The sequence below is a fragment of the Chinchilla lanigera genome, unplaced genomic scaffold (assembly GCF_000276665.1).
Source record: "Chinchilla lanigera isolate Chin_1 unplaced genomic scaffold, ChiLan1.0 scaffold00015, whole genome shotgun sequence".
Lineage (NCBI taxonomy): Eukaryota > Metazoa > Chordata > Mammalia > Rodentia > Chinchillidae > Chinchilla > Chinchilla lanigera.
Window position 1 is genome coordinate 9233926 of NW_004955416.1, and position 24358 is coordinate 9258283.

The 24358-nt window shown below is 42.6% G+C and overlaps 2 protein-coding genes across 4 annotated transcripts in view; one reads left to right on the forward strand and one right to left on the reverse strand.

The window, feature by feature from the left end:
- The window catches only part of Lrrc57 (leucine rich repeat containing 57), a 7438-nt gene extending 3564 nt beyond the window's left edge, over window positions 1-3874 (reverse strand). For 2 of the 3 annotated variants that reach the window (XM_005381348.2, XM_005381347.2), the window contains exons 1-4: window positions 3750-3874; window positions 3392-3497; window positions 3149-3287; window positions 2366-2634 (exon numbers count right to left, since the gene is read on the reverse strand). In XM_005381348.2, coding sequence (XP_005381405.1) covers window positions 2366-2634; window positions 3149-3287; window positions 3392-3497; window positions 3750-3853 — 618 coding nt within the window. In that variant the 5' untranslated portion in view covers window positions 3854-3874. Of the gene's footprint in view, window positions 1-2365; window positions 2635-3148; window positions 3288-3391; window positions 3498-3583; window positions 3671-3749 lie in introns of those variants that run through there. The other variant, XM_005381349.2, reaches the window with a different exon arrangement.
- Haus2 (HAUS augmin-like complex, subunit 2) lies at window positions 3788-18995 on the forward strand. Its single transcript, XM_005381346.2, has 6 exons — window positions 3788-4015; window positions 8087-8179; window positions 9384-9453; window positions 12087-12219; window positions 14483-14591; window positions 18466-18995. Exons 1-6 carry the CDS (start codon window positions 3806-3808, stop codon window positions 18634-18636), a joined length of 786 nt encoding a protein of 261 aa, XP_005381403.1. The 5' UTR covers window positions 3788-3805; the 3' UTR covers window positions 18637-18995.
- The last annotated feature ends 5363 nt before the right edge of the window (window positions 18996-24358 follow it).

Consider the following 24358-nt stretch of genomic DNA (forward strand, 5'->3'; position numbering starts at 1 on the left):
ATGCAGTTCAGGCTGGCCTTGAGCTCACTTTGTAGCCCAGGCTGGTCTCGAACTCACAACGATTCCTCCTGCCTCAGGTTCCTGAGCGCTGGGTTTATAGGTGTGTGCCACCACGCCCGGCAAATAATATTTTCTTTATCCATTCATCTGTTGGTGGACACATAGGCCGCTTCCAAGATTCAGCAATTATAAATTGTGCTGCTATAAACATGGGTATGCATGTATGACTTACATGCTTTTAACTCTTTCAGGATCTATCCCTTTCTTGAAAGCCCCTCTATTTGTACATACGTACTTGATTTTTCTTCCTATCTTTTGAATTATCCCAGATTTTTACCTTCTGTGTGGATGTTTTTCAAGCAGTAGTCTCTAATGCTTCATATTTGATCTTCTCTTTGAACCCATCTAGAAAGCTAGTTATCATTAAAGCTATACTTCAGTTATTCAAAATCTGTATCTGCATTCCTATCTGCTCATCTCTATTTCACTTTTATGTCTTTGACTGAAAGTAAAACATTTCCAATCATCAACTTTGAGTATATGATTTCAGAACTACTGTTCCTTTAGGCCAGTGGTGGTGAACCTATGGCATGCATGCTACAGCGGGCTGTTTATATGACTTAAAGCTCTAAAAGGTTCACCATCACTGCTTTAGGCTCTCAAAATACCAAACAGTTCTCTTTGATTTATTCACCTCCTTTGTCTATATGCTTTTTTTTTTACCTGTTCTAGAGACTGGGAACCTGGGGGTCTCACAAACATGCTAAACCAGTGCTTTACCGCGGAGCTACATCTCTACCTCCAACTTACCACATTCCATGGGATGGCATTACAGACCACCCCGGGAACTTACCAGAAATGCACATTCTTAGACATCATCCCACACTTAATCAGAAACTAAGGATAAGGGCGCATCCCCAGTCCTTTCGGTTTGGTTTGGTTTTTTGAGACAGGGTCTTGCTATGTAGTTCAGGTTGGCCTTAAACTCACTATGTGGCCTCAAACTGAGTGGTCTTCCCACCTCAACCTTCTAAGTGCTGGGATTACAGGGGTGTATCACCACACCTGGCTTCCCAAAAAAATTTACAGAAAAATGAGACTAATTACAAGGAAGGTCAATAACAATCTAAAACTAATCAATCACATGTGGCTAATAGCTTCTGTATTTGACCATGAAGATCTAGAAAGGAGTAGCTGCTAGAAAAACTAGAGGCCATCTAATCTCACAATGTTTAATGTCACTTGTGTCTTACGTTTAGACCAAATTTTTTTTCCTCCAGATAGATAAATAACCAAACTTCTCCGAAGTAATGGAAACAAATTTTAAATACAGCTATCCAAAAAATGGACTAACTCTAGAAAGCCTGTCAAGACTTTTCAGAAAAAGGAGGACACATATTTAACAGTCATATAAAAAGCGAACTGACAACCTCTGATGTCCAACCGAGAACCTATGAGTTTGAGCCTCATTCCCACACTATATCTCTAGCACAACTCCTCACTAGATGGGTAGGGGCATGTTCAAGGAGTCCTAAAGAACTTTTCAAGATCTGTGGGACTGGTGGGCATGGTGGTGATGATGCCTGGCTGTAATCCCAGCTACTCCAGAGGCTGAAGCAGAAGGCCTGCAAATTCATTGTCTCCTTGGGCAACAGAGTGAGGGTCCCATCTCAAAAAAATCAAAACAACACAGCACTCACACCATGGCACCATGTGTATCAAAGGAAAGACTGTAGTATTTATTACTTTTGTTTGCTTGCTTTTGTCTTTTTGAGCCAGGGTCTCACTGTGTAGCTCAGGCTGGCTTTGAACTTGTGGTAATCCTCATGCCTCAGCCTCCTAAGTGCTGGGATTACAGGTATGCACCACCATGCTTGGCGATTATACTATTTAAATAATGTTTATGAGCTGGGGATGTAGCTCAGTGGTAGAGCATTTGCCTACCATGGCCAAGGTCCTAGGTTTGATCCCCATCCGTGCGCGCGCACACACACACACACACACACACACACACGACTTTTAGCAACTTTTGAAATTATTTTACTGTTACCTTTCCTACCCTCCCCAAACACCTACAGAGCAAACACATCCAGTGTCCCAACTCCATGGCACTGTGGACTTTGAAATTAATTCAGGGGCTGGGGATATAGCTCAGTGGCACAAGTGGCAAGCACAAGGTCCTGAGTTCGATTCCCAGTACCCCCCCAAAAAAAAAAACTCAGTTTGTAGACAATAACTCTCATCTAGCCTCTTATACTCAATTCCATGATTACAGTTTAGAGGACAAGAGGTTATCAGGAGACCATACACCCAAACATACACTAAGGAGAAAAACAAAAACAACCCAAAACAATAAGCTCTAGACCTGGTTCTGGTTGAGGTTGAGCTCAATGACCTGCAGCTCCCCGACTAGGTCAGGTATACTCCGAATCCGGTTCTTAGAGAGATCCATCACATCCAGGTGCCGGAGGCTACAAAGTTGGGGTGGCAGTGCTCCCAGTTGGTTCCCAGACAGGCTCAGGGTCTTGAGGGCAGAGAGCTGCCCAAAGGTAGCTGGCAGTTCTCTTAGGAGATTGTTGTTTAGGCTAAGCGTCTCAAGTTTTTTCAGATTGCATAACTCATCCGGTAGAACAGCTGGTAAAGAAAAAAAATTTTAAACCCAATAAAATTGAAAACCTTTGATGAAGTTTATAAAGACTACACAGCAGCCTGCTTCCCCTCTTGCTAATGAATGGTGCATTATCACATGTGCCACTTTAGGTACTGCATTTTACCAAACGATGTTCAGAAGGTGATGGTGCCATCCAAACGCAGCAGCATTTGTGTGTACAAGGGGCTCCTTTGTAAAGAGGCCCAGGCACAATCTGACAGCAGTTTTGCGAGAGCGGGAAAGCCTGTTCCATCCCCCCTTGTAAATTAGGTAACTTTGTTTACATCACATCCCAAAGATCTTCCCTTTCAAGTCCAAGTTAGCCCAGTAATAATCATACCACCCACGGAGGCTTGAAGATACAATAACAGATAAAAGTTTCCAGGAATTTGGCATTCTCTATCTTGAGTCCTCTGAATAGTTTTATAACAAAAAAATCAGCTTGCAACAGAAAAACTACCCCTTGTCACCGCTGATTACTAGGCACAGAAGCCATACTCAGTTTGTTGCTGTTCAGGGACAGGCTCTTCAGCAGAGTGAACTTCCCTATCAGCAGAGGCGGGAGATTCTCGATCTTGTTGTTGGACAAGTCGATAGTCCTAAGGTTGCTCGTCAGCTTCTGCAACTCTGCGGGGAACTGGAGAAAGGAGTCGACAGCGGGCAGAGCCCCACCCTGATTAACTTCACCGCCCCTGGCCCCTCTCCCTGCAAGGTCCCAGGTCTGGTCCCTCCCCGTCTCACCTCGGTCAGTCCACGATCCTTAAGCTGAAAGACACCCGTTTTCTGCGCCGTTTCCACATGAGCTCGGAGGGCACTGTTTCCCATCTTAGTGCCGCGCTTCAGGTCCCTGTAGGAAGGAGGGGACCTGCTGCTGTCACCCCGTCCAGCCGCACCCCGTCGGTCTCCCGTTACAGTGTCCACCTCAGGTGTCACCTTCTGCCGATCCCTGGCTCCTCGGCGCCAGCCAAGAGGGACAAGGAAGAAAGGGAAGAACACTCAGCCCGAGCGCCCAGTCCTGCAGCTTTTGAGGCTTCAGTGAAGCACGTCTCTTAGAGCCTTTGAAGGACCAGGAATCCCCGGATCGCTACCGACTGCTCACCGCTCGGAAGAGAGAGCACTCCTCAGCAGAATGCCCTGCACCCGAGCTAGTCCGGGATGCGCTCCCAGGGCTTCCGCCCGCGCCGGACCGCGCAGTGGCGTCATCTTCTCGCGCCGAGCCTACGCCCTACGATCGCCTCATTCCCGGCGCGCTCCCAGGAGGCGGGCTGGAGCATGGCCGCTGCTAACCCCTGGGACCCGGCGACCGAGCCCAACGCCGCTGGGCTACTGCTGGGCCGCCTTGTCTCCTCAGGAATTGTCACTCAGGTGCGTTGGAGCGTCGTCATCAAAGCGGTGCCCACGGCGGCGACGGGATGTGGTTGTGAGGTGGAAGGAGTGGCCGTTGGGAGTAGTGACCAAGCTAGGGAGCCTGCCCTGGATTCTTTAAAAACGACGATCCGACTAGACGGTGTTGGGAGTAGAAGGTTTTGAGTGCTTCTATACAAATTACCCAGACCCGTTTGTGGGAGATAGTTAGAGTACTGTCACCCTGTTGATACTTACTGTAGATTGTAGGTGCGGTGGGATCAGGAGTAAAACAGGCATTCTCAACCACTCTTATTTGTGGGAAGAACTGATGTCAATTTGGGGCAGGAGGGGCTGACTGTAGAACGCCAGGGGTAGCTCTTCTCTTGGCACCCTATAATCCCCCTTCCCAAAATGAAAAGTACTGGCGAAAAGGGTACTGTATAAAAGACTTGGTTATGTGAATCAGGAAAGGATGAATTTTTCGGAGAGTAGAAAGATTCGTTTTAAGTTGGGCAAGAAGAGCATGTTCATAGGCGAGGGGGAAGCAGCCAGTAGAGGGTTAAACTGAACCTGCGAGGGACTAATGGAATATGAATGGGAACAAGAGCCTTGAGGCTGAGGAAAAGAAATTTTGATGTATAAAGAGAAAGTTGAGGAATTTCACTAAAAAGGAAATCGAGAAAAGTTAAAATTCTGCAGAAACAAGCAATACAAACATGATGAAAAATTTATGGGAAATTACAATTTTTTTGTACTTAGAAGATTCATTACAATACGGGGCATTATTTATGGTGCTGGGGATGGAATCCAGGGCATGCCAGGGAAGCCCTCTACTACTGAGCTGTGTCCCCAAACTCTTGAGGTATTTTTAAAGAAACTGAGATCTTAGAGCTCTTTTCGACACATTATATCACCTCTTAAGAACTGATAAGATACTGTCTTGAAAGATTTTAGACTTGTTTTGAAGACCCATTGCTGGCCTGGTATGATGGTGCACACTTGTAATCCCAGCTACTTGGGAAGCTGAGGCAGGAGAATCTCAAGTTTGAGGCCAGCCTGGGCAACTTAGCAGAATCCTTTTTTCAGGGTGTTTGATTTTTTGAGACAGGGTCTCATTTTGTAAGGCAGGCTGGCCTTGAATGCACTGTGTAGCCCAGGCTGGCCTCAAACTGTGGCAGTCCTTCCTCCCTCAGCCTCCCTGAGTGCTGGGATTACAGGTGATGGCCACCACAGCAAGCTTCAGAACCCTGTTTAAGGTAGCACTTGCCTAGAATGCCCAGGCCCTGGGTTTAATTCCTGTGGTAGTATTGAAGAAAAAAGAAAAGGAAGAAGAGTGAGGTGGAAGAGATACCAACAGTTTGGTTAAAATTTTGGTGTCATAGTTTCTTCTCAAAAACATAACTTGATGAAATTTTTTTTTTAGTAGTACATGCTTTCATTACATGATTGCATTCCTTGAGTGGCATCCGTACATGTACTTAACACATCTTATTTCTCTTACCTATTTTTTATTTTCCTTTATATTTAGATTGTAGGTATCTCATATAAGGGAAATTGGGCAGTATTTAAGCTTGTGCATCAGATTTATTTCATCCACTTTCATGCAGATGACTCAAGTTTATCCTTCTTCATGGTAGGGAAGTATTCCATTGTATATTAATGCCACATTTTCTTTATCCATTCATCTATTGAAGAGGCCGCTTCCTTAGTAATAGGTGGCAAAAATTTTTTCTCATTCTGTAGGTTGTTTCTTTGTTGGTTGTTCCCTTTGCTATGCAGAAGCTTTTTAATTTGGTATGATCCCATTTGTTGATTCTCCGTGTACTTCCTGAACCATGGGGGTTTTGTTCCAAAAGTCCTTGCCTATGCTTATGACTTCAGTCAACAGTTTTACCTATTTTTTCTTCCAGCAGATGAAGTGTTTCAGTTTTAACATCTAGATCTTAGGTCCATTTTGATTTTAATTTAATATATGGTGAGATACACATATCTATATTCAGTCTTTTGCATATAGCTAGCCAATTCTTCCAGCACCATTTTTTAAAGAGGCTACCTTTCTTCCAGTGTATGTTTTTAGCTCCTTTCTTGAAGATCAAATAGCTGAATGTGCCTGGGATTGTTTCTGCTTCCTCTTTCTATTCCATGGATTCACATGTCTATGTTTTGTGCCAGAACTATGTTGTCTTTATCATTGTAACTTGGTGATGTAACTTCAAATCTGAGATTGTGATCCCTTCTGCTTTGCCCTTGTCACCCAGGGTTGCTTTTGCTGTTCTGGGTCTCTTCTGGTTCCATATGAATTTTATGATTGTTTTCTCTAGTTCAATGAGGAATGCTCTTGGTATCTTTATTGAGATTGTGTTAAATCTGTCATTTTGGAAGTATGGCCATTTGACTATGTTGGTTCCACCTATCCTGAAAGGAGATATCTTTCCATTTTCTGATGGACTCTTCAGTATCCTTTTTCAGAGTACTGTAGTTTTCATTATAGAGGTCTTTCACTTCCTTGATTAGGTTAATTCCTCAGTATTTAATTTTTCTTGATGCTATTGTGAATAGTATTATTTTCCTAAGGTATTTCTTAGTGAGTTCATTAGTGATGTACAGGTACACTATTGATTTCTGTGTTCATTGGGAGAATGATTTGTTGAAAGAAAGGTAGGTTTAACTGTATGTAGGATAATAAGGTATTTGCTTTAGTTTATGCCTCTAGAATTGCTGTAGTGGCCTTACATTATGGGTGTTTTCTAGCAAGCTTGACTGAATCATAGTCTTAGTCAAGTTTCTTCTGCTGGCAGTGTTTAAGGATCTGGACCTACAAAAAAAATCTTTGAGTCTACTACTAATTTCTCCATCTGCGTCCTACTGTCTTCTCCACTCTCTTCTCTATTTGAGAACAGCTACTCTCTCTCCCTCTTGTGGTACTGAGAATTGAACCCAGGGTAACTCTTTTAAAAATTAATGTTAAAAATTAATTTTTAATTTATTTATTTGCAGTATTGGAGATTGAACCATGCTCTTCCCACTGAACTATATCGCTGGGCCTTTTTATTTGTATTAATTTTTGAGACAGAACCTAAGTCCTTAAATTGCTCAGGCTAGACTTCTCCGTCAGCCTTCCAGAGTGCTGGGATTACAGGCTGCACCATTACACCTGTCAAGAACCTCTTCCTAACTGCTTTGCTATGCTGCGTCCCCCCCTCTCCCACACCCTGAGACAGAGTCTCACTATGTAGCCTAGGCTGGTCTTGAACTCAGGATACTCCTGCAACAGCCTTCCTAGCGCTGGGATTACAGGTATGCACCACCGTACCTGGCGTGAAGGTTCTTACATTAAACATAAGGGCTTGGATTCTAACTTCTTATTGTGCCTAGCTACAGAGTAAACAGGAATGTCCTATGTCCTACATGGACTTCTCCTTTTGCTTAGAATCCTTTCACTTTCAGATCCCTTTATCCCAGTAGCATGTAAAGTATATAATATATAGTATCAGTTACTGAAGGTAAGGATCTTCTGGTATTCTCCAATTTCTGCTTTTTTTTTTCTCTTTTTTTTATAATGTAGGACAAAGTTGTAATCCTTAAATGTGAATGTGAATCACCTGTAGGAATGAACTATAATTTACCAGGACTCCTGGTATTTTCTTTTAAATGTAACTTTCTTTTCGTTGGCAGTCAGAGTCTTCTGCTTTCTTTCCTCCTTTTCAAAGAAGCTTCCCAGTGACATTTATTTTTTGCTCATTTTATCTAGGGCTAGCTTGTGGGCTTTAGGAAATAGTACTAATAGTCTTGTCTCACTTTTCATGCATTTAGGCAAGAGATTTGTGACGATGAAGATCCTAGAAACAAGAAATGTATATTACTGTTTTGCTCTATGTTTCGTGTTTAGGGCCAGGGTTGGACGTAATGTCTTTTTTTTTTGTACTGAGAATTGAACTCAGGACCTTGTGCTTGCCAGGCAGGTGCTGTGCCGCTGAGCTATATCCCCAGCCCCATAATGTCTTTTTTTAGTCCTATGGGCATGCTATTCCAACATACATAGAAACTTCCTGTCACATACTCCTGCTTTCCCTCTTTATATACCAATAGGAGATGTTAAACATATCGAAGAAAACAGCTCCTTGCTTTGTAAACTTCTCCAGACTACAGCAGACCACAGATATTCAAGCTGAAATCTACCAGGTAATTTATGTTGAACTTTTCACTTCCTACTTCTCCGGGGGGCAGGGGGAAACAATCCTTAAGTTGGGATGTAGTTCAGTGGTAGTGTAGATGCATGGCATATGTAAGGTACTGGTTTTGATTCTCAGCTGAAGTAGAACAAGGTAGGCATAGTGGTGCATGCCTGTAATCCCAGCACTGTCGGGGAGGCTAATGCTAGAGGATCACAGGTTTAAACCCAGTTTGGGTAAATTAACAAGACCTAACAGTAGCCACAGGAGGGCAATGACAGTAAAATAAAAAGCTTTCTTAAATCACCTGGACTCCTACATGCATAGATCTTCCCATCACAGGGCCTCCCGGAATGGTCTAGGATGGTGTTGAATTTCTAGTCCTCTTGCCTCATCCTCCCTGAGTGCAAGGACTACAGTTGTAGCCAAGTATGGTGTGCAGGCCTGTAATCCTAGCACTTGGGAGGCTGAGTCAGGAGTATCACTGTGAGTTCGAGACCAGTCTGGCTCCATAGTGAGTGAAGGCCAGCCTGCACTACATAGGCAGACCTTGTCTCAAAAAAAAGGATTACAGGTGTGTACTGCCATGCCTTGCTTCAGAGGGATCCTCCCCCTACACATACATTTTCTGGTAGGGATTGAACCCAGGGCCTTCACACTGAGCTACATACCCAGCCCATATTTTATTTTTTAATTTTTTTTAGACAGTGCCTTGCTAAATTGGTAAATTACCCAGGCTGGGCTAGAATCTGTGGTCCTCGTGCTTCAACCTCCCAGAGTGCCAGGATTACAGGTGTGTGATATCATGCCTGGCTGTGGCAAGCTGCTTAAAAATGGAATTTGGATCCCATCACTGCCCCGTTCAGAGCACACGGGAAATCTGAGCCTTTCCAGGCCTTGCAGAGTGCTAAATGTTCTGGCCTGTGTACTCACTGCCTTGTATTTTGTGCCCCAGGAACCTTGATTGTACAACTAACTCCCTCTCCCCATTTCAGGGTCTCCTGTCCTCGTCAATGAACAAGATTAGGGCAGGGAAAACACAGCAAGTTAAAGCAGACAGCATGAGATGGGAGGCAGGGCAGGGGGTAGCAGGGACACAGGGACCACTTCTGTGTAGTGGGTGCCCAAGACTGCATTTTTATTAATGCTTGAGCCTTTGGCCTCAGAATACTCTCTGAGTAAGCTGAATGTTACTACTTCTGTTGCTAATGTAGAAAAACCTGGAAATTGAACTTTTGGAACTGGAAAAAGAAACAGCAGATGTTGTTCATCCTTCCTATTTGGGTAAGTGATTTGGTTGAGTACATAATCATTGGAATTTCAACTTTTTCTTGGATTACCGCCAGCAAAAGTTTGCTGTGCTATGTTTGTTCCAGGTATTGCCTTGTAGCTCCCAAAGAATTCTGTTTCTCCATGGTGCTCCCCTATAATCCCAGCACTCAGGAGGCTGAGGCAGGAAGATTGCTGCAAGTTCGAGGCCAGCCTAAACTGCATAGTGAAACAGTGTCTTAAAAAGACAAAAATGGGGGCCAGGGATATAGTTCAGTGGCATGGCGCCTGCCTGGCAAGCATGAAGTCCTGAGTTCAATTCCCAGTTCCAAAAACAAAAAAAAAAGGACAAAAAGAAATTTCTATTTCTCTGCACAAATATAAGTCCTGTTGACCTGACTAGTGCAAATAGTCTAAAATATGACTGAAAGGCTGGGTGTGGTGACACATGCCTATAGTTCCAGCACTTGGGAGGCTGAGGCAGGAAGATCATTGTGAGTTTGAGACCAGCCTGGGCTACAAAGTGAGCTCAAGGCCAGCCTGAACTGCATATCAAGACCCTGTCTGAAAAAGAACAAAAAAACCCCAAAAACAAAACAAAACAAAAAAAAGTGACTGAGCTAACTCCTATATTAGTCTGTTTTCTGTTGCTTTACCAGAATATCTGATGCTGGATAATATATAAAGAAAAGAGGTTTAGTGAATACACAGTTCAGAGGGCTGAGGACATGGTACTGGCTGGCTCTGGTAAGGTGGATGGCATCACAGTGGTGGAGTGCTTGGCAAGGACAGGGTGTGTGGCAAGACAGGAAGCCAGAGAGTGATTCAAGGGTCAGGCTGATTTTTATAACACCCCTCCCAAGAGAATTGACCAGTAACCAGAGTCCCAGAACCACACTGGTTTCTCCAAGGCAGTGCCCTCCCGACCTGATTGCTTCCTGCCAGCCCTCACCTCTTAGAGGTTCCACTCTGCCTCCAACACTGCCACTTTGAAGACTAAGTTCCTGACACACGACCTCTGTGGTGATGCACTCTAGCCTTATTCAAGCTATACCTGCTCCTCAGAGTCAAGAGAAGACAGAACACTAAGAAAGGGTGAAGAACTTTCCAGGTGAAAGGTGATTAACTTGGCATGAGAGCTTAAGCACTGTCTGATTATGGATTGTATAGTCAGTCCAAAAAAATTGCTTTTTTGGTTAAAGAACATTATTGGGACACTTGGTGACCCAATAATGTTAAATATAGGCTATATTAAATAATAGTAACATTATATCAATGTTAAATTTTTCAGAAAAAAATTTCAGAATTTGATAATGTGCTATATAGTAATTGTATGTATAAGAGAAATGTTCCTGTTCTTGGAAAAAACATGCTGAAGTTTTAAGGATAAAAGATCTTGCTGTCTGCAACATCTAAAATGAATCTTTTTGAGAATAAAAGGTAGGTTCATGTGTTTGTAGGTGTGCTAGTGTAGAGAGAGATCAGAAGGAAAAAAATGTCTCTAGATGTTAATTGGTGCGTCTATATGGAAGTTTATAGAATGTTTTAAAACCTTTTCTGTAAGTTTGCATGTTTTCAAATTAAATTTTTTTTTGGAGATAGGGTCTTGCTGTGTAGCCCAGGCTGGCCTTGAACTTGCGGTGATCCTCTTGCCTCAACCTTCTAAGTGCTGGGATTACAGTCGTGCATCACCATGCCTGTCTTCAAATTAAAATTTTATATAAGAGGAAGTAGGGGCTGGAGATTTAGCTCAGCGGCAAAGCGCCTGCCTGGCAAGCACAAGGTCATGAGTTTGATTCCTGGTACCAGAAGAAAAACGAAAAACAAAACAAAACAAAAAACATAGAAGAGGAAGTTGACAGCCATTACCTGAATTCTAGGGGAAATTCCATGATAATCATAAGTAGTTTGCAAGATTACTTTTTTTTTTTTTTTTTTTAATTTTTGGATTGTTTGTTTGTTTGAGACAGGGTCTTGCTATGTAATCCAGGCTGGCCTCACACTCACTGTGTAGCCTAGGTTGGTCTCAAACTGTTGATCCTCCTGCCTCAGCCTCTCAAGTGCTGGGATGACAGGTGTGTACCACTGTGCCCACCTGATTTACTTTGTAATGCTCCTATGTAGGATACTAGAGGAAGGATAAGAAAAGAGACTTTATGTGAAGAATATGGCTCTGGCTATCAAAACTAAGTAACAGCCAGGCATGAATCCCAACACTTGAGGCTGAAGCAAGGGGACTGCCACAAACTGAAGGCCAGCCTGGGCTACACAGTGAAACTCTAGCTCAAAAACAAAGAATTTAGCTCTGTATTTGTTTGTCAGTGGGAAAAGTGAGAGAAAGTAGTTTAAATTAGTATTGGTTATTAGAGGTAGCAGTGGGGAAAAGGGGAGATGTTTAGGAGGGAAATTGCAGATTCATTTTTTCTTAGATATGATCTTGCTATATTGCTGAGGCTGGTCTTGAACTCCTGGTCTGAAAGGATTCTTCTGCCCCATTTTCTGAGTACTGAAATTACAGGCCCTGGCCCTGTAGTTGGCCTTGCATTAAGTTGTAACATTGTTATTACTAAACCAAAGAAGAAAGCATTGGTGATTCCAAATGTACCAGCCCTGTTGCTAACTGTCACTACCATTTCTTGTTTGTGTAGCTCAGAAGTGTCATACCCTGCAAAGCATGAATACTCATCTAGAAGCAGTGTTAAAAAAGAAGAGGTCTCTCCGGCAAAGGCTGATGAAGCCCATGTGCCAGGAAAACTTACCTATGGAAGCTGTTTACCACAGGTTAGCCTGCGGAGTGGGAATGAGCAGTTCTCCATGTTTTCTGAGGGTAGTTTTTGGTTAGACTAGCAGTTACTTTAGAGCATCTTTCATGAAACAGTGTATTGCTGATTATAGTTGTTAACATTATTAATGTTGATAAATTGAACCAGAAAAAAAAATCCTCTGCTTTTAAAGAATTGTAGCTATGATGTGCTGGGCATGGTGGCACGTGCCTGTAATCGCAGCACTCAGGAGGCTGAGGTAGGAGGGTCACTGTGAGTTTGAGGCAGCCTGAACTGCATAGTGAGACTTTGTCTCAAAAAAAAACAGAAAAAAAAATTGTATGGTGAAAAGAAAGGACTTCTCTTACCCATTGTGTGTTGGGAATTACAAATTATGGCTTTAATGAAAAAAAATTAGATACAAACATGTAACAAAGTGGATAAAAATTGTTTTTATTATGTACAGATTGTTTTCTGTGAAGTAAATTTATTATTGAATTAATGTTTCCCATGTATAAAAGTTCTGTTGGAAGTGTTTAACATGAAGAGCTCAAAACAATGTAAACTATGGGGAAGTAAAAAATTGGATTCTGGTCTCATCTCTGTTGTGTTTATGCTTCAAAATCTTGAGCATATGATTTCAACTTTTGCCTCGATTTCATAATCCATAGAATGGGATGGTTTTTGTTGCTCTCTTCCTCATTAGGGTATTACACAGATCAAATTGAAGGGTAGGGTTTTTTGTTTTTTGTTTTTTTTGGTTTTGGGGGGGTTTTTTTTGGTTTTTTGAGACAGAGTCTCACTATATAGTCCAGGTAGACCTTGAACTCACTGTGTAATCCAGGCTGGCCTCAAATTAATGGTGATCCTCTTGCCTCAGCCTCCTGAATGCTTAAATTATAGGCATATACCACCATTTTGAGCTCTTTTCTTATTTTTGAGACAGTCTTGCTATGTTGCACAGGTTGGCCTTGAACTCATGTTTCTCCTATCAGCTTCTCAGTGGCTAGAATTATTGTCTCTTAAATGTCAGAACTTTTTATTTTGTAGTAAAATAATAATACAACCCTTGTTCTTTTGGCTGTATTCAGTGTCTAACCACTAATGTATATATAGTATTATATATTTCAGAGAAGAACTGAGGGCCTGTTCTGGTATGCATGTCTGTGATTCTAACACTCAGGAGGCTGAGAGGGGAAGATCATAGCAAGTTCAGGGCCATCCTGGCTACATACTAAATTCAAGGCCAACCTGAACTGTAAAGTGAGATCCTGTCTCAAAAACAAAGAAAAACTGAATGGTGATTTTAAAGCATTTTCCAAATTCAAATACTCAATGTACCTTTATGTGAAGACTTTCAATGTAGTATATTTATCTTTTATTTATTTATTTGTTGTCTTTTTGAGACAGGGTCTTGCTATGCAGTTCAGGCTTGCCTTGAGCTCAGCCTCCTGAGTGCTGGGATTACAGGTGTATGCTATCACGCTCGGAAATTTATCTGTATTATCTTCACTTTTTACTTAGAATGAAATTTAAATGGAATGAGATTTTAGCTAGGGAAAATCGTTATGAAAAAATTATTACCATTGAGGGTTATCTAACATTAGATTGGGTTCTAGATATGATGATTAGTGTTGTCTTTCTGGTTTTTTGTTTGTTTTTCTTTTTCTTAGATGTTAACTGTTGCTTAAAGGAAAAGAGAAGGACCTTTTCTTTTTTAGTTTTGTGGTGCTGGAGATTGAACCCAGGATCTTTGCACTGAGCTACATCTCCAGAAGTTTTTTATTTTTTATTTTAAGGCAGGGTCTTGCTAAGTTGTTAAATTGCCCAGGCTGGGTTTGAACTTGTGATCCTCTTGTCTTGGCCTCTGAGAGTGCTAGAATGGGACTATAAGCATTTATTACCTGTCCCAAAGAGAAAGTTCTCTTTTCCTTCTTTTCCTTCTTTCTCTTTCTTTCTTTCTTCCTTCCTTCCTTCCTTCCTTCTTTTTGAGATAGGTTCTCCCTATGTAGTTCAGGCTAGCTTTGAACTCATATATAGCCCAATCTGGCCTTGAATTCCTGGCAATCCTCCTGCCTCAGTCTCCTGAGTGCTGGGATTATAGGCATGTGCCACCACATGCAGCCAATCATTGGTATTTTTATGAATACAAGAAGATGTTATTGGCTCATTAGGTTGATTGTATTCTCTTATTGTAAATTAAGAGTCTTGATTAAAGGAAAAATAAGGTAACAGAAACATAAACCAAAAAAATGCTGATTTTTTTTTTCTCCATCTTTCAGATACATAGTACATTTGCTGCAATTGGCTGTGACTTTCATTGAGAAATTGGAAACCCATCTTGAAACAATTAGAAATATCCCTCATTTAGATGAAAATCTGAAGAAAATGGTAAGTAGTAATATAGCTATATTTCATTCTCTTGTACTAGAATCTCAAAATGTGTGATTGTCTTAGTTTTGTTGTTGCTGAGACAAAATACCCAACACCCACAAATTAAAGAAGGAAAGGTTTATTTCAGCTCAAAGTTTGTAGAGATTTCAGTTCATAGTGAGCTGGTTCCAAGGCAGGGTAGGATGGTAGAGGGGCGTCACAGAGGAAAACTAGTCCATGGCATGCAGGCAGGAGATAACAAAGCAGCCAGCATCAGCAGCAGCCTACCTTTCCCTTTTATTCCTTCTAGGCTACCTGCCTTTTGGGTGGTGCCGTCCATACCTAGTGAGGGCCTTCTCATTATCCATACCCAGAATTATGCTAACGAAATCAGTGGACTGATTTAGTAATGACACACCCTTAATCCCAGCATCACACATCCTAGACCCACCCATCTTCAAAAGGACCCGCCTATGACTGCACAAGGCTTTGGAGGGACATCTAGATACAAGCCATAACAACGATCCTCTCATTTAACTTTTTAATCACTAAAATTATGAGGTAATGATTTTTAAAATCAAGAAGTATTTTTCTGGCCAGGCACCATGGCATATGCCTGAATCCCAACTATTCAGGAAGCTAAGACAAGAGGATTGCAAGTTTGAGGACAGCCTGGATAACCTGTCTCAGCCTCCTGATTGCTGGGTGTGTAGGCATGCACCAGCACACCTGACCTGAAAGGCTTTCAATAAATTTTTTATTCCAGAATTTAGTAAAAATATATTATCTTTGTTGTACAAGGGCTGTGATCCATGTATTATAAAAGAAACATATCCCTGAATCCTGCCCTCAGGATGAGACATGGTAATACAGCATTAAGATCCTTTCTACTAATAGGACTGTGTTTACATAGTAAGTGCAGCTTTTAATTATAAAGAGATATAGCTAGGTGTCATGGTTTACTCCTATAATCCCAGCTACTTGAGAGGCTGAGGGAAGATCACAAGTTCAAGCCCATCTCAGGCAAATTAGCAAGACTCTGTCTCATAATAAAATTTTTAAAAGTTAAAACACACCTGACTTCAGTCTTCAATACTAGGAAAATTTTTAAATGTCCATAAGGAAAAGCTACCTATTGAGAACAAAGAAGAGAGGCATTACTTCCAGTGTGGAGGATTGGAAGTAGAATAGAGTATAGGAAGAGTTCAAAAGGTTTTATATAGGAATTCATGGAAAGCTGATTTTGGGGGGCAGGTGGGGGAGTCTTTTTGAGACAGGGTTTTACTATGTAGTTCAGGTGGGCCTTGAACTCACTTTGTAGCCCAGGCTGGCCTCAGATTCACAGCAGTCCTCCTCCCTCAGCCTCCTGAGTGCTGGCATTACAGGTGTGTACTACTATGCCCAGTTTGAAAAGCTGAATCTTGAAGAACTGTGAAATTTGGCCTTGCATCAGAAAGAATACTTTGGGCGAATGCACCAATGTGAGGAAGACATGGAAGTCAGAGTTTGAGGAAAAATGTTATTTTACTTTTGCTGTTGCCTAAAGGCATGATATGTTTTATATCATGTTTATGGTATAAAAGGTTTTATATAAGGTTTATGATATGTCTTCAAAATCTGACCAAGAACTTTAGACTTTACTACCATACTGGAGAGCCATTGAGTATTTCATTTATTCATTCATTGATGGCACTGGAGAGTGAATCTAGGAACTTCACACTGAACTACATCCCTAGCCTTTTCTTTTTATCTTGAGACAGTGTCTCATTAAGTCACTAAATTCCCCAGGCTGGATTTGAATTTAAGATCCTTATGCTTCAACCTGTCAGCACTGGGATTATAGATGTGTACCCTGTCTTCTGTGCTGGCTGAATGTTTATTTATTTAATTTTATTTATTTTTTAGTGAAGAGTACAGAGTAGTGACTTGGTTAGAATTGTGCTGTAAGTGTGGAGAAAATACTGAATAGGGGAGACTTAGCCTTGCTACTCTGAGTATGGGCAAAGAACAATATCACCTGAAAGTTTGTGAAAAATGCAGAATTATACGGCTAGGTGGGCATGGTTTCAAACGCCTGTAATCCCAGCACTCAGGAGGCTGAAGCAAGAGGATTGCCATAAGTTCAAGGACAGCCTGAGCTACATAGTGAGCTCAAGACCACCCTGAACTATACCAAGACCCTGTCTCAAAAAGAAAAGAAAAGAAAAAAGAGAATTACAGAGCTAAGATGGTAGAGCATTTGCTAAGCATGCATAAAGCCCAGGGGTCCATTCCCAGTACTGCCCCAAAAAAAGAAAGAGGAAAGGAGGGAGGAAAAGAGAGACAGACAGAAAGAAAGAAAATAAGAAATAATGGATTGCAGACTTCATTCGCTCCAACCTTCAAGATTAAAATCTACATTTTTAGGAAATTCTTTAAGTAATTCCTGTATTAGCACATTTTAAAATATGACCTGCTTGAATTAGAGAAATAAAGAAACCTAAAAACTAATTACAGTCATCTACTTTAAAGACTCACATAAAAAAATACAGAAGCACAGAAATACAAAGGATTATATAGTTTTTTTTTGTTGTTGTTGTTTTTTTTCAATTTTTGAGGTCACATTTCCAGATCTTGACTATTATTTGGACAAGGTCACATTTCTAGATCTTAGTCATTATTTGGACAAGGGATTCATTCAAGGTAATGTAGGTTTTTTGTGGTGTTTTTTATTTGTCCATTTTGAGACAGGGTCTCACTGTATAGTTTAGGGTGACTTTGAATACACTATGTAGCCCAGTGGCCTTGAACCCATGATCCTTCTGCCTCAGCCTCTCGAGTGCTGGGATTACAGGTATGCACCACCATGCCTGCCCTAGGTAGTATAGTTTTTAGCCTGGGTAATTTGCGGGTGGTAAGTAGCATCAAGTGAACATTAATGTGTTCCCGCTGGCTTGTATACCACCAGTGATGGGATAATCATACAGGTATCACTAATGGTTCAGAGCTGCCTGGCAGTGAGACATATGAATTACAGCCCCATCATGAATGTGTTTAAGAAATGATTGTTTTTTTTTTGTTTTGTTTTTTTGTTTTTTTTTTTTCTGTTTTGTTTTTGCTTTTGTTTTTTGAGACAGAGTCTCACTATGTAGTTCAGGCTGGCTTGGCTGTGAACACACACTATGTAACCCAGGCTGGCCTCAAACTCCAGTCAATCCTCCTGCCTCAGCCTCCCAAGTGCTGGGATTATAGGCATGTGCCACTGTGCCTGTCTTGAGTTGTTTTTGTTTTTGTTTTTGTTTTGTTTTGTTTTGTTTTTTTATTTTGAAAATAAAAGGAGGAAAACATTAACAGACAGACAACATTTTACAAAATAGCAAAAGAACAGTACAGACAATACAGAGTTACAAAGTGGTAGGAAATTAACAATGCTTGTTGTATTACATATTGATATCTTCAAAGTGGCTTCTCATGAAAACAGATATAGATTTGCAATGCTGATCAACCAAGGACTCATTGTTGAATTGTTTTTGATATGTCTTGCACATTAAATGTTCAACCGTTCTTTGTTGATCTATGGAGTTTGAGATACTAAATGTACATCCAGATGAAGATTGTTGATGGACTTCAACATGGGACTACATATCGAGGCGGTGCTGCATTTTAGAAAGAACTGGTTTAACAGCAGGTTAAAGGTCATCTGCACTTAGTGATGATTGATGACAAAGAAGTGAACAGAGAAAAGGTATGTACTATAGCTAGGGAGAGAACACAAGTTTAAGGAGATTTTGCAATAAGGGACTGGGAAAAGTTCAGGTATTAGCTTTTGGTATATACATTTGTGAAATTGCTATAATGAGTTAATGACAGATATGATTTATCTCCTATTTTCTCTTTCTTTCGATTGTTACAGAGCAAGGCTTTAGCCAAGATGGATATATTGGTGAATGAGACAGAGGAACTGGCAGAGAATATACTCAAGTGGCGAGAACAACAGAAAGAAGTTTCTTCTTGTATCCCCAAAATGTTAGATGAAGAAAATTATACCTATAAACCTGACAGTATTATGCCAGGCCAGGGGTAGAGCTCTGCAGCACAGCGCCAGCCTGGCAGGTGAAAGGTCCTGAGTTCAATTCCTGGTTCTAAAAAGCAACGACAAAAAAACTATTAATGCCAAGGGCTCATCATCTTTATTTTTACTTACATATATATGTATATATGAAGTCCATTTCTGGGGGAGTGACACATGGGAATATAGACTTAGCTTATACCAGTACTTAAAGAGCTCTGTTTTTATTGGACTACCAAGATTCCAGGGTTCATTAGGACCAAAGTTATTTTTCCTTTGTTTTTCATGTATTCTTAATGTATTTTTCAGAAAGCTAATACAAATAAAATATAGCTGTATTAATTAACATAAATGAATTAACCGTTCCTCAGGTAGGAAATTTGTGTGTGTGTGTCTTTTTTTGTTTTTGAGACAGGTTCTCACTATGCAGTTCAGGCTGGCCTGGAGTTCACTTTGTAGCCCAGACTGGTCTCGAACTTGCAACAATCCTACCTCAACCTTCAGAGTGCTGGGATTACAGGCATGCACCATCATACCAGGCTGTTACGTCTTTTTTTAAAAAATCATCTTTCTGAATTATCTTCTTGAATCTGAAAATATCTATGGCAGTTATTCCTACAGAATTGACACGGTGTGCAGGAAAGAATGACATAGCAGGCCTGTTTTCCATAGAAAGTCCTGCTGATAAGGCTGGTCTTTGGCTGACCCAGATGGGGTCTTAGCTGTCAGGAGGGCTCCCTCTACTCTTTCTGACAAGAGTGGCTCAGTGTGACCCAGCTGATTGTATAATGCAGCTTGTGCAGAACACTTATTTTCCTTGTGGGAGTTGAGAATTTCATTGTTTTTCTTTTAAACAGTGACAAAGTTTATTCTAGAAAGTAAAAGTGAAAAGTAGAGGAGAAATTGGTTCCACAGAGTGAGCTTGTGATATAAGGGAAAGAAACTCTCAGTCTGCTAGATTCTAAAACACCAAGTTCATGTTCTCTGAAATCAAGGAATAAATTCTAGGAATAAAGGAGGCCAAGAGTAGGAAGAATTTATTGAGAGGAAGAAAGCTTCTGTCTGCGAGGGACAGACGGGGCCCTGGAAAGTGGTTGCCCCAAGACTTTTAATGCGTATCAGTTAGAAGAAACCTTTGTGACTAGTCCCTAGTAAAACCCTAGGCATTGTATCTCTAGCAGGTTTCCCTGGTAGATAACTTTTCATGTATGTGGTCACAGTTCACTTGCTGGAGGTGTGAGGTGTGTCTTGTGTGATTCCACTGGCAAAGGATCTGTACCTGGTTTTCCCAAGACTTTGCCCCATGAACCTTTTCCCTTTGCTGTTTTGATCTGCGTGTGCGTGCGTGTGCGTGCGTGTGTGTGTGTGTGTGTGTGTGTGTGTGTTCATGGTGCTAGATTGAAACCAGGACCTTGTGCATGTGGAGCACCTGCTCTACCACTGTGCTGTAGCTCAGCCCTTACCTTGTGTGCTCTGCTGTAATAGGCCGTGGTTGTAAGTAGGATGATATGCTGAGGCATGTGAATCTTCATAGCAAAGCATGTTCTTGTACTTCCTGATACACTATTCAATTCCTGAGGGGTCCACTGGCAGCCTTAGGAACAGGCAAAGAAGAGAACAAATAGAAGAAACAACACATTATAGTATATATTTTAAATGTTTATCTTGTAAAATGCTCAGACATTTCACTTGAGATTATTGTTCATGTAATAGTTCATAGAGTTGGGGGTGGTGGCTCATGCCTATAATCCTAGCTAGCACTTGGGAGGCTAAGGCAGGAGAATCAATGCGAGTTTGAAGTGACCTAGGCTAGATAGTGAGTTCAAGGACAGCCTGAACTACATAGCAAGACTTTGTCTCAAAAAAAAAAAAAAAATTGTGCATAAAATACTGGTCATATTGTAACAGGAATATGCCCCCCTAACCCGTCAATATCTTTCAGTTTCTTAGTTGCCCAGGTAATAGTTCCTGTTCCAGTTCTGGATGCTTCTGTCTCTTAGAAACAGCTGCTCATTGTGATGGTCACTGGTCACTATGGTGCACATTGTATAAACCAATCCCCAGTTAACAAGCCATTCTGCCTGTGTACTTCCTGCTTGCTTATCTCATATAAGCCCTAGACCACCAGCAGTCAGGGCCCAGTATTCTGGGAATGATCCTGATCAGTGCCCATCAAAGTAAATAAATCTGTCTCCAAATCCTGAGTGTTGTTTTTATATTTCTGTTTGCTGTTGCATCTAGTGTGTTCAACCAGGAAGACTGACCATGCTGACCTCTTTGGTCACCAGTCATGGCCCTTGTGGACGGAGGAAGGACCTCTCTAGGTCCTGATGGGAAGGCGTGCCCTCGAGATTTCTCGAGTCCTCTCAGAGGTCTGGAGGAGGATTCCTGGCTTGCCGCTCAAGTGGCTCACATCAGACCCCAAAGGCAAGAGGATATAATCTGTCTGTCTGCCTGCCTCCCTCATTCCAGTAAGACCCCCGGGGGCACCCCAGTCAGTCCAGTTCAAGCAGAAGAGCTTGTTCAACTCTTGTTAAGACCACCCTCAAAGGAAGCGGGTTGGAATGTTCAACCTGTAAGTGCCTGCTGAGTGATTGGGTGAGTGGAATGAACAGTGTGAGCAATAGTCTGCTCCATCTGTGCACCGAGACTGGGAAGCACTGGTTGCAGTGGCTGATTGGGCCCTCACCTGCAGTTGCATGGCAGTCAACATATAATAGAGGCCTTGCACCCTCCTTAGCTAAGTCGTGCCCAAGACCCTGTAAGGGGCATGCCAGGTGGGTATCTAAACAATCTCTGTGCGGCACCTACCCTTTTTCTGTTGTGCTGTCGTTCAAGGGTACACAACATACACCATAGGGAGATAGAATGGGAACTACTTAGTTAAAACACACAGTCCCTGACTGCAGGAAAAGGTGCTTTTTAACAGAGTTAAAAATGAAACCAAACCGCTCCCTGCATCTCAAAACAAAAAAAAAAAAAAGGAAAAAGAGGCCCATTCTTCCAGAGAATACCACCTTGGCACCCTCATTGGCTGCCGCAGTTCCTGCCAACACCTATAGCTTCACTCTCTACTCCCGACTCATCTCCTTCCAGCCAAATGAACTGGTTCTAGCTGGCCATTGTCTGCATTCGGCTCCCTCCAGAGCCTGCTTACACACCTATCCCAGTCAGATGGCATCATCTAATGTCCACCCGAGATGACTATCAACAGTTCCTTTTGAGTTCCACATTTTGAGGAAAAATTGGACTGTCAACCCTGGCAAATGAGTTGCAGCCTGTCGGGCCTGAATTGATAGGACAGACTGAACTCTATCAAATTGGGCCCCTGAGAGCCCATGATCATTGCAAAAGTCGAGGGTGAACCTGTAACTTCCCTGGTAGACAATGGAACAGAACTTTCTGCCTTCAAAAGTTCCCTCTGAGGGGCTGGGGATTTAGCTCAGCGGCAAAGCACCTGCCTGGCAAGCGCAAGGTTGTGAGTTCGGTTCCCAGTACCGGAGAAAAACCAAAAAAAAAAAAAAAAAAAAAAAGTTCCCTCTGAAAAAGTTACCATCACTGGGGCAACTGGGACTCTTGCCTCTGCCCCTTCTGCTGGACATAAACAGCCTGGGAAAACATCTCCTTTGCACCAAGGCAGTCAGCCTCCCTCTCATGTAACCCTGTGCTTTCAACTTTGACTATTCCCCAAGAAAAAGATGATGCCTGCATCAGCCTGAGACCGATAACGGCAATCCTGAAGTTCTGAAAACTTCAGGGGTATAAAGACTTCCAGGGGTATAAAGACTCACCTCTGGGCCTGGCCATCAACCATGCCACTTCACCACAACCCCTGTTGCTGACAGATGTCACAAGAAACACAAACAGGCAGCCAGCCACAGAGCAGCCTGATAGACTGTTAATCACCTTGGGCAAGATCTCCATGCCATCAACAACACAGCCATCCCCTTAGATTTTGCACTTCCCAATCCACACAGCCTTTTGGGATTGTTACTCAATTGCCACAAGGGTTTGGGAACTCTCCCACTATTTCTAGGGACGCTCTGACAAGTTTGGCTGCACTGAGACAGACTGTTTCTCTTTCTCTTCCAGCTCCACAATTCTGTCACTGCAAATTGTACCCTGGGGCAACCCCCACCTATATCAAACAGTATCCCATGCCATGAGAGACTCAGCTAGAAATTCAACCACACATACAGAGGTTTCAAAACTGCAAAATACTTATAGACTGTCAAACTGCTGAAATACACCACTCCTGCCTATAAAGCCAATTCAAGATATCCAAGTTGCCAATACTGCCTTGATTGCCCTCTGTATATGTTGCCTCAGTCTTCTGCCACCCATATCCTGCTGGTACACCTGCCTGGACCTAAAGAATGCCCTCTTCTGCCTTTAGTTGGCTCCTGTCAGCCAGCCCCTCTCCCCAAAGACACCAGTTCTGGACTCAAAAACCAACTGACCTGAACTCAACCTCCTAGAGGTTCAAAAACTTGTTTCCTCTTTACTGCACTTCTGATTGATGACACCCCAGCTGCCTGTTGGGGAGGCACAAAAGCTCTGCTAAGCATGTCTGTATTGCCAAAGCCTACCCAACAAAGTAAATTGTTTCTGCCAGCTTTGTAGGTAAGAAATGGTAATTCACAGGCACCCAGGGAGGCAGGCAGGTGACAGGTGCCCACTCTGGGAGGCTCCGGGAGGCCTTGCAGGCACCCGGGGAGGCAGGCAGGCTGCAGGTGCCCACTCCCGGAGGCTGTGTGGCTGGGGAGCGCCGGCCCTTCGGGGTCCGGTGCACCCAGCCGCGCAGGCACCCGGAAAGGCAGGCAGCAAGCGCCCAGGAAGTGGCGTGGAGACATGTGCCAGCCCTCGGGCCAGCTGCCACCACACAGTCAAGAAATGCCATGCCACAGAGAAGCACTGACACAATAGGCCCGCCCAGAGACCTGCATGAACCATCCTGACATGGAGAAACCTCTAGGAAAACATGCCACATGGCAGGTCGCTCTTGGCCCTACCCTTGAGAGCCAGAAAGGTCTGGAGTCAGCGGAGGAGCAGCTGATGAACAAGGACTCAGAGAACACGAGAGTATCAACGCCTGATGACTCAGAGGTTGAGCTGACTGGGGACATGGGAGCCATTTGGGAGCTGGAAACCAGGAGGACCTTGCGCAATACTCGGGGAGACCCCCTGGAGGCCATTCTTCCCCTAAATGTACAGGCTGTGGTGGAGGAGCAAGTGGATCTCCGAAGAGGTCTGCACCAAGACTTCATGGATTATATGGGTGCCCAATATTCAGATTTTGAAGAACCACCTTCATAGAAAAGGTACATGTCTAGGTTACCTGCCTGGGACACTTTGCATCTGATGGTGCTGAGACTGACTAGCGGGCTGAGGATTTCATCCACATGTTCCTGCCGCCTGTGTTGATGGTTGGGGAGAGGACACTAAGTCATTTCAGGATCCCAATGTGCTGTGAGGCTGGAGAGAACATCCCTCTGCTTTCTTACACAAGAGGCATTGATAAAGCTTACTTCCCTGGATCCCAGTTCAGTAGAGGGACAAACTATTCTGAAAGATAAGTTTATTACTCAGTCACCCCCAAATAGTAGAAAAAAGCTACAAAAAATGGCTTTTGCTCCAGACAGCTCACTTGAGATGTTAGTAAGAATTGCCTCCTCAGTATTTTATAGCTGTGAGGAGGAGGTGGCCAAGGAGAGAAAACAAAGAGACCAAGAAAAAA

What these genes read in the sequence shown, in the direction of transcription:
- Haus2 (XM_005381346.2), top strand. Translation starts at nt 3,806, where the DNA reads ATGCGCTCCCAGGGCTTCCGCCCGCGCCGGACCGCGCAGTGGCGTCAT. An exon ending in CCTCAGGAATTGTCACTCAG is followed by an intron (nt 4,016 to 8,086) that starts GTGCGTTGGAGC and finishes ATATACCAATAG; the next exon opens with GAGATGTTAAACATATCGAA. An exon ending in TGTTCATCCTTCCTATTTGG is followed by an intron (nt 9,454 to 12,086) that starts GTAAGTGATTTG and finishes TTGTTTGTGTAG; the next exon opens with CTCAGAAGTGTCATACCCTG.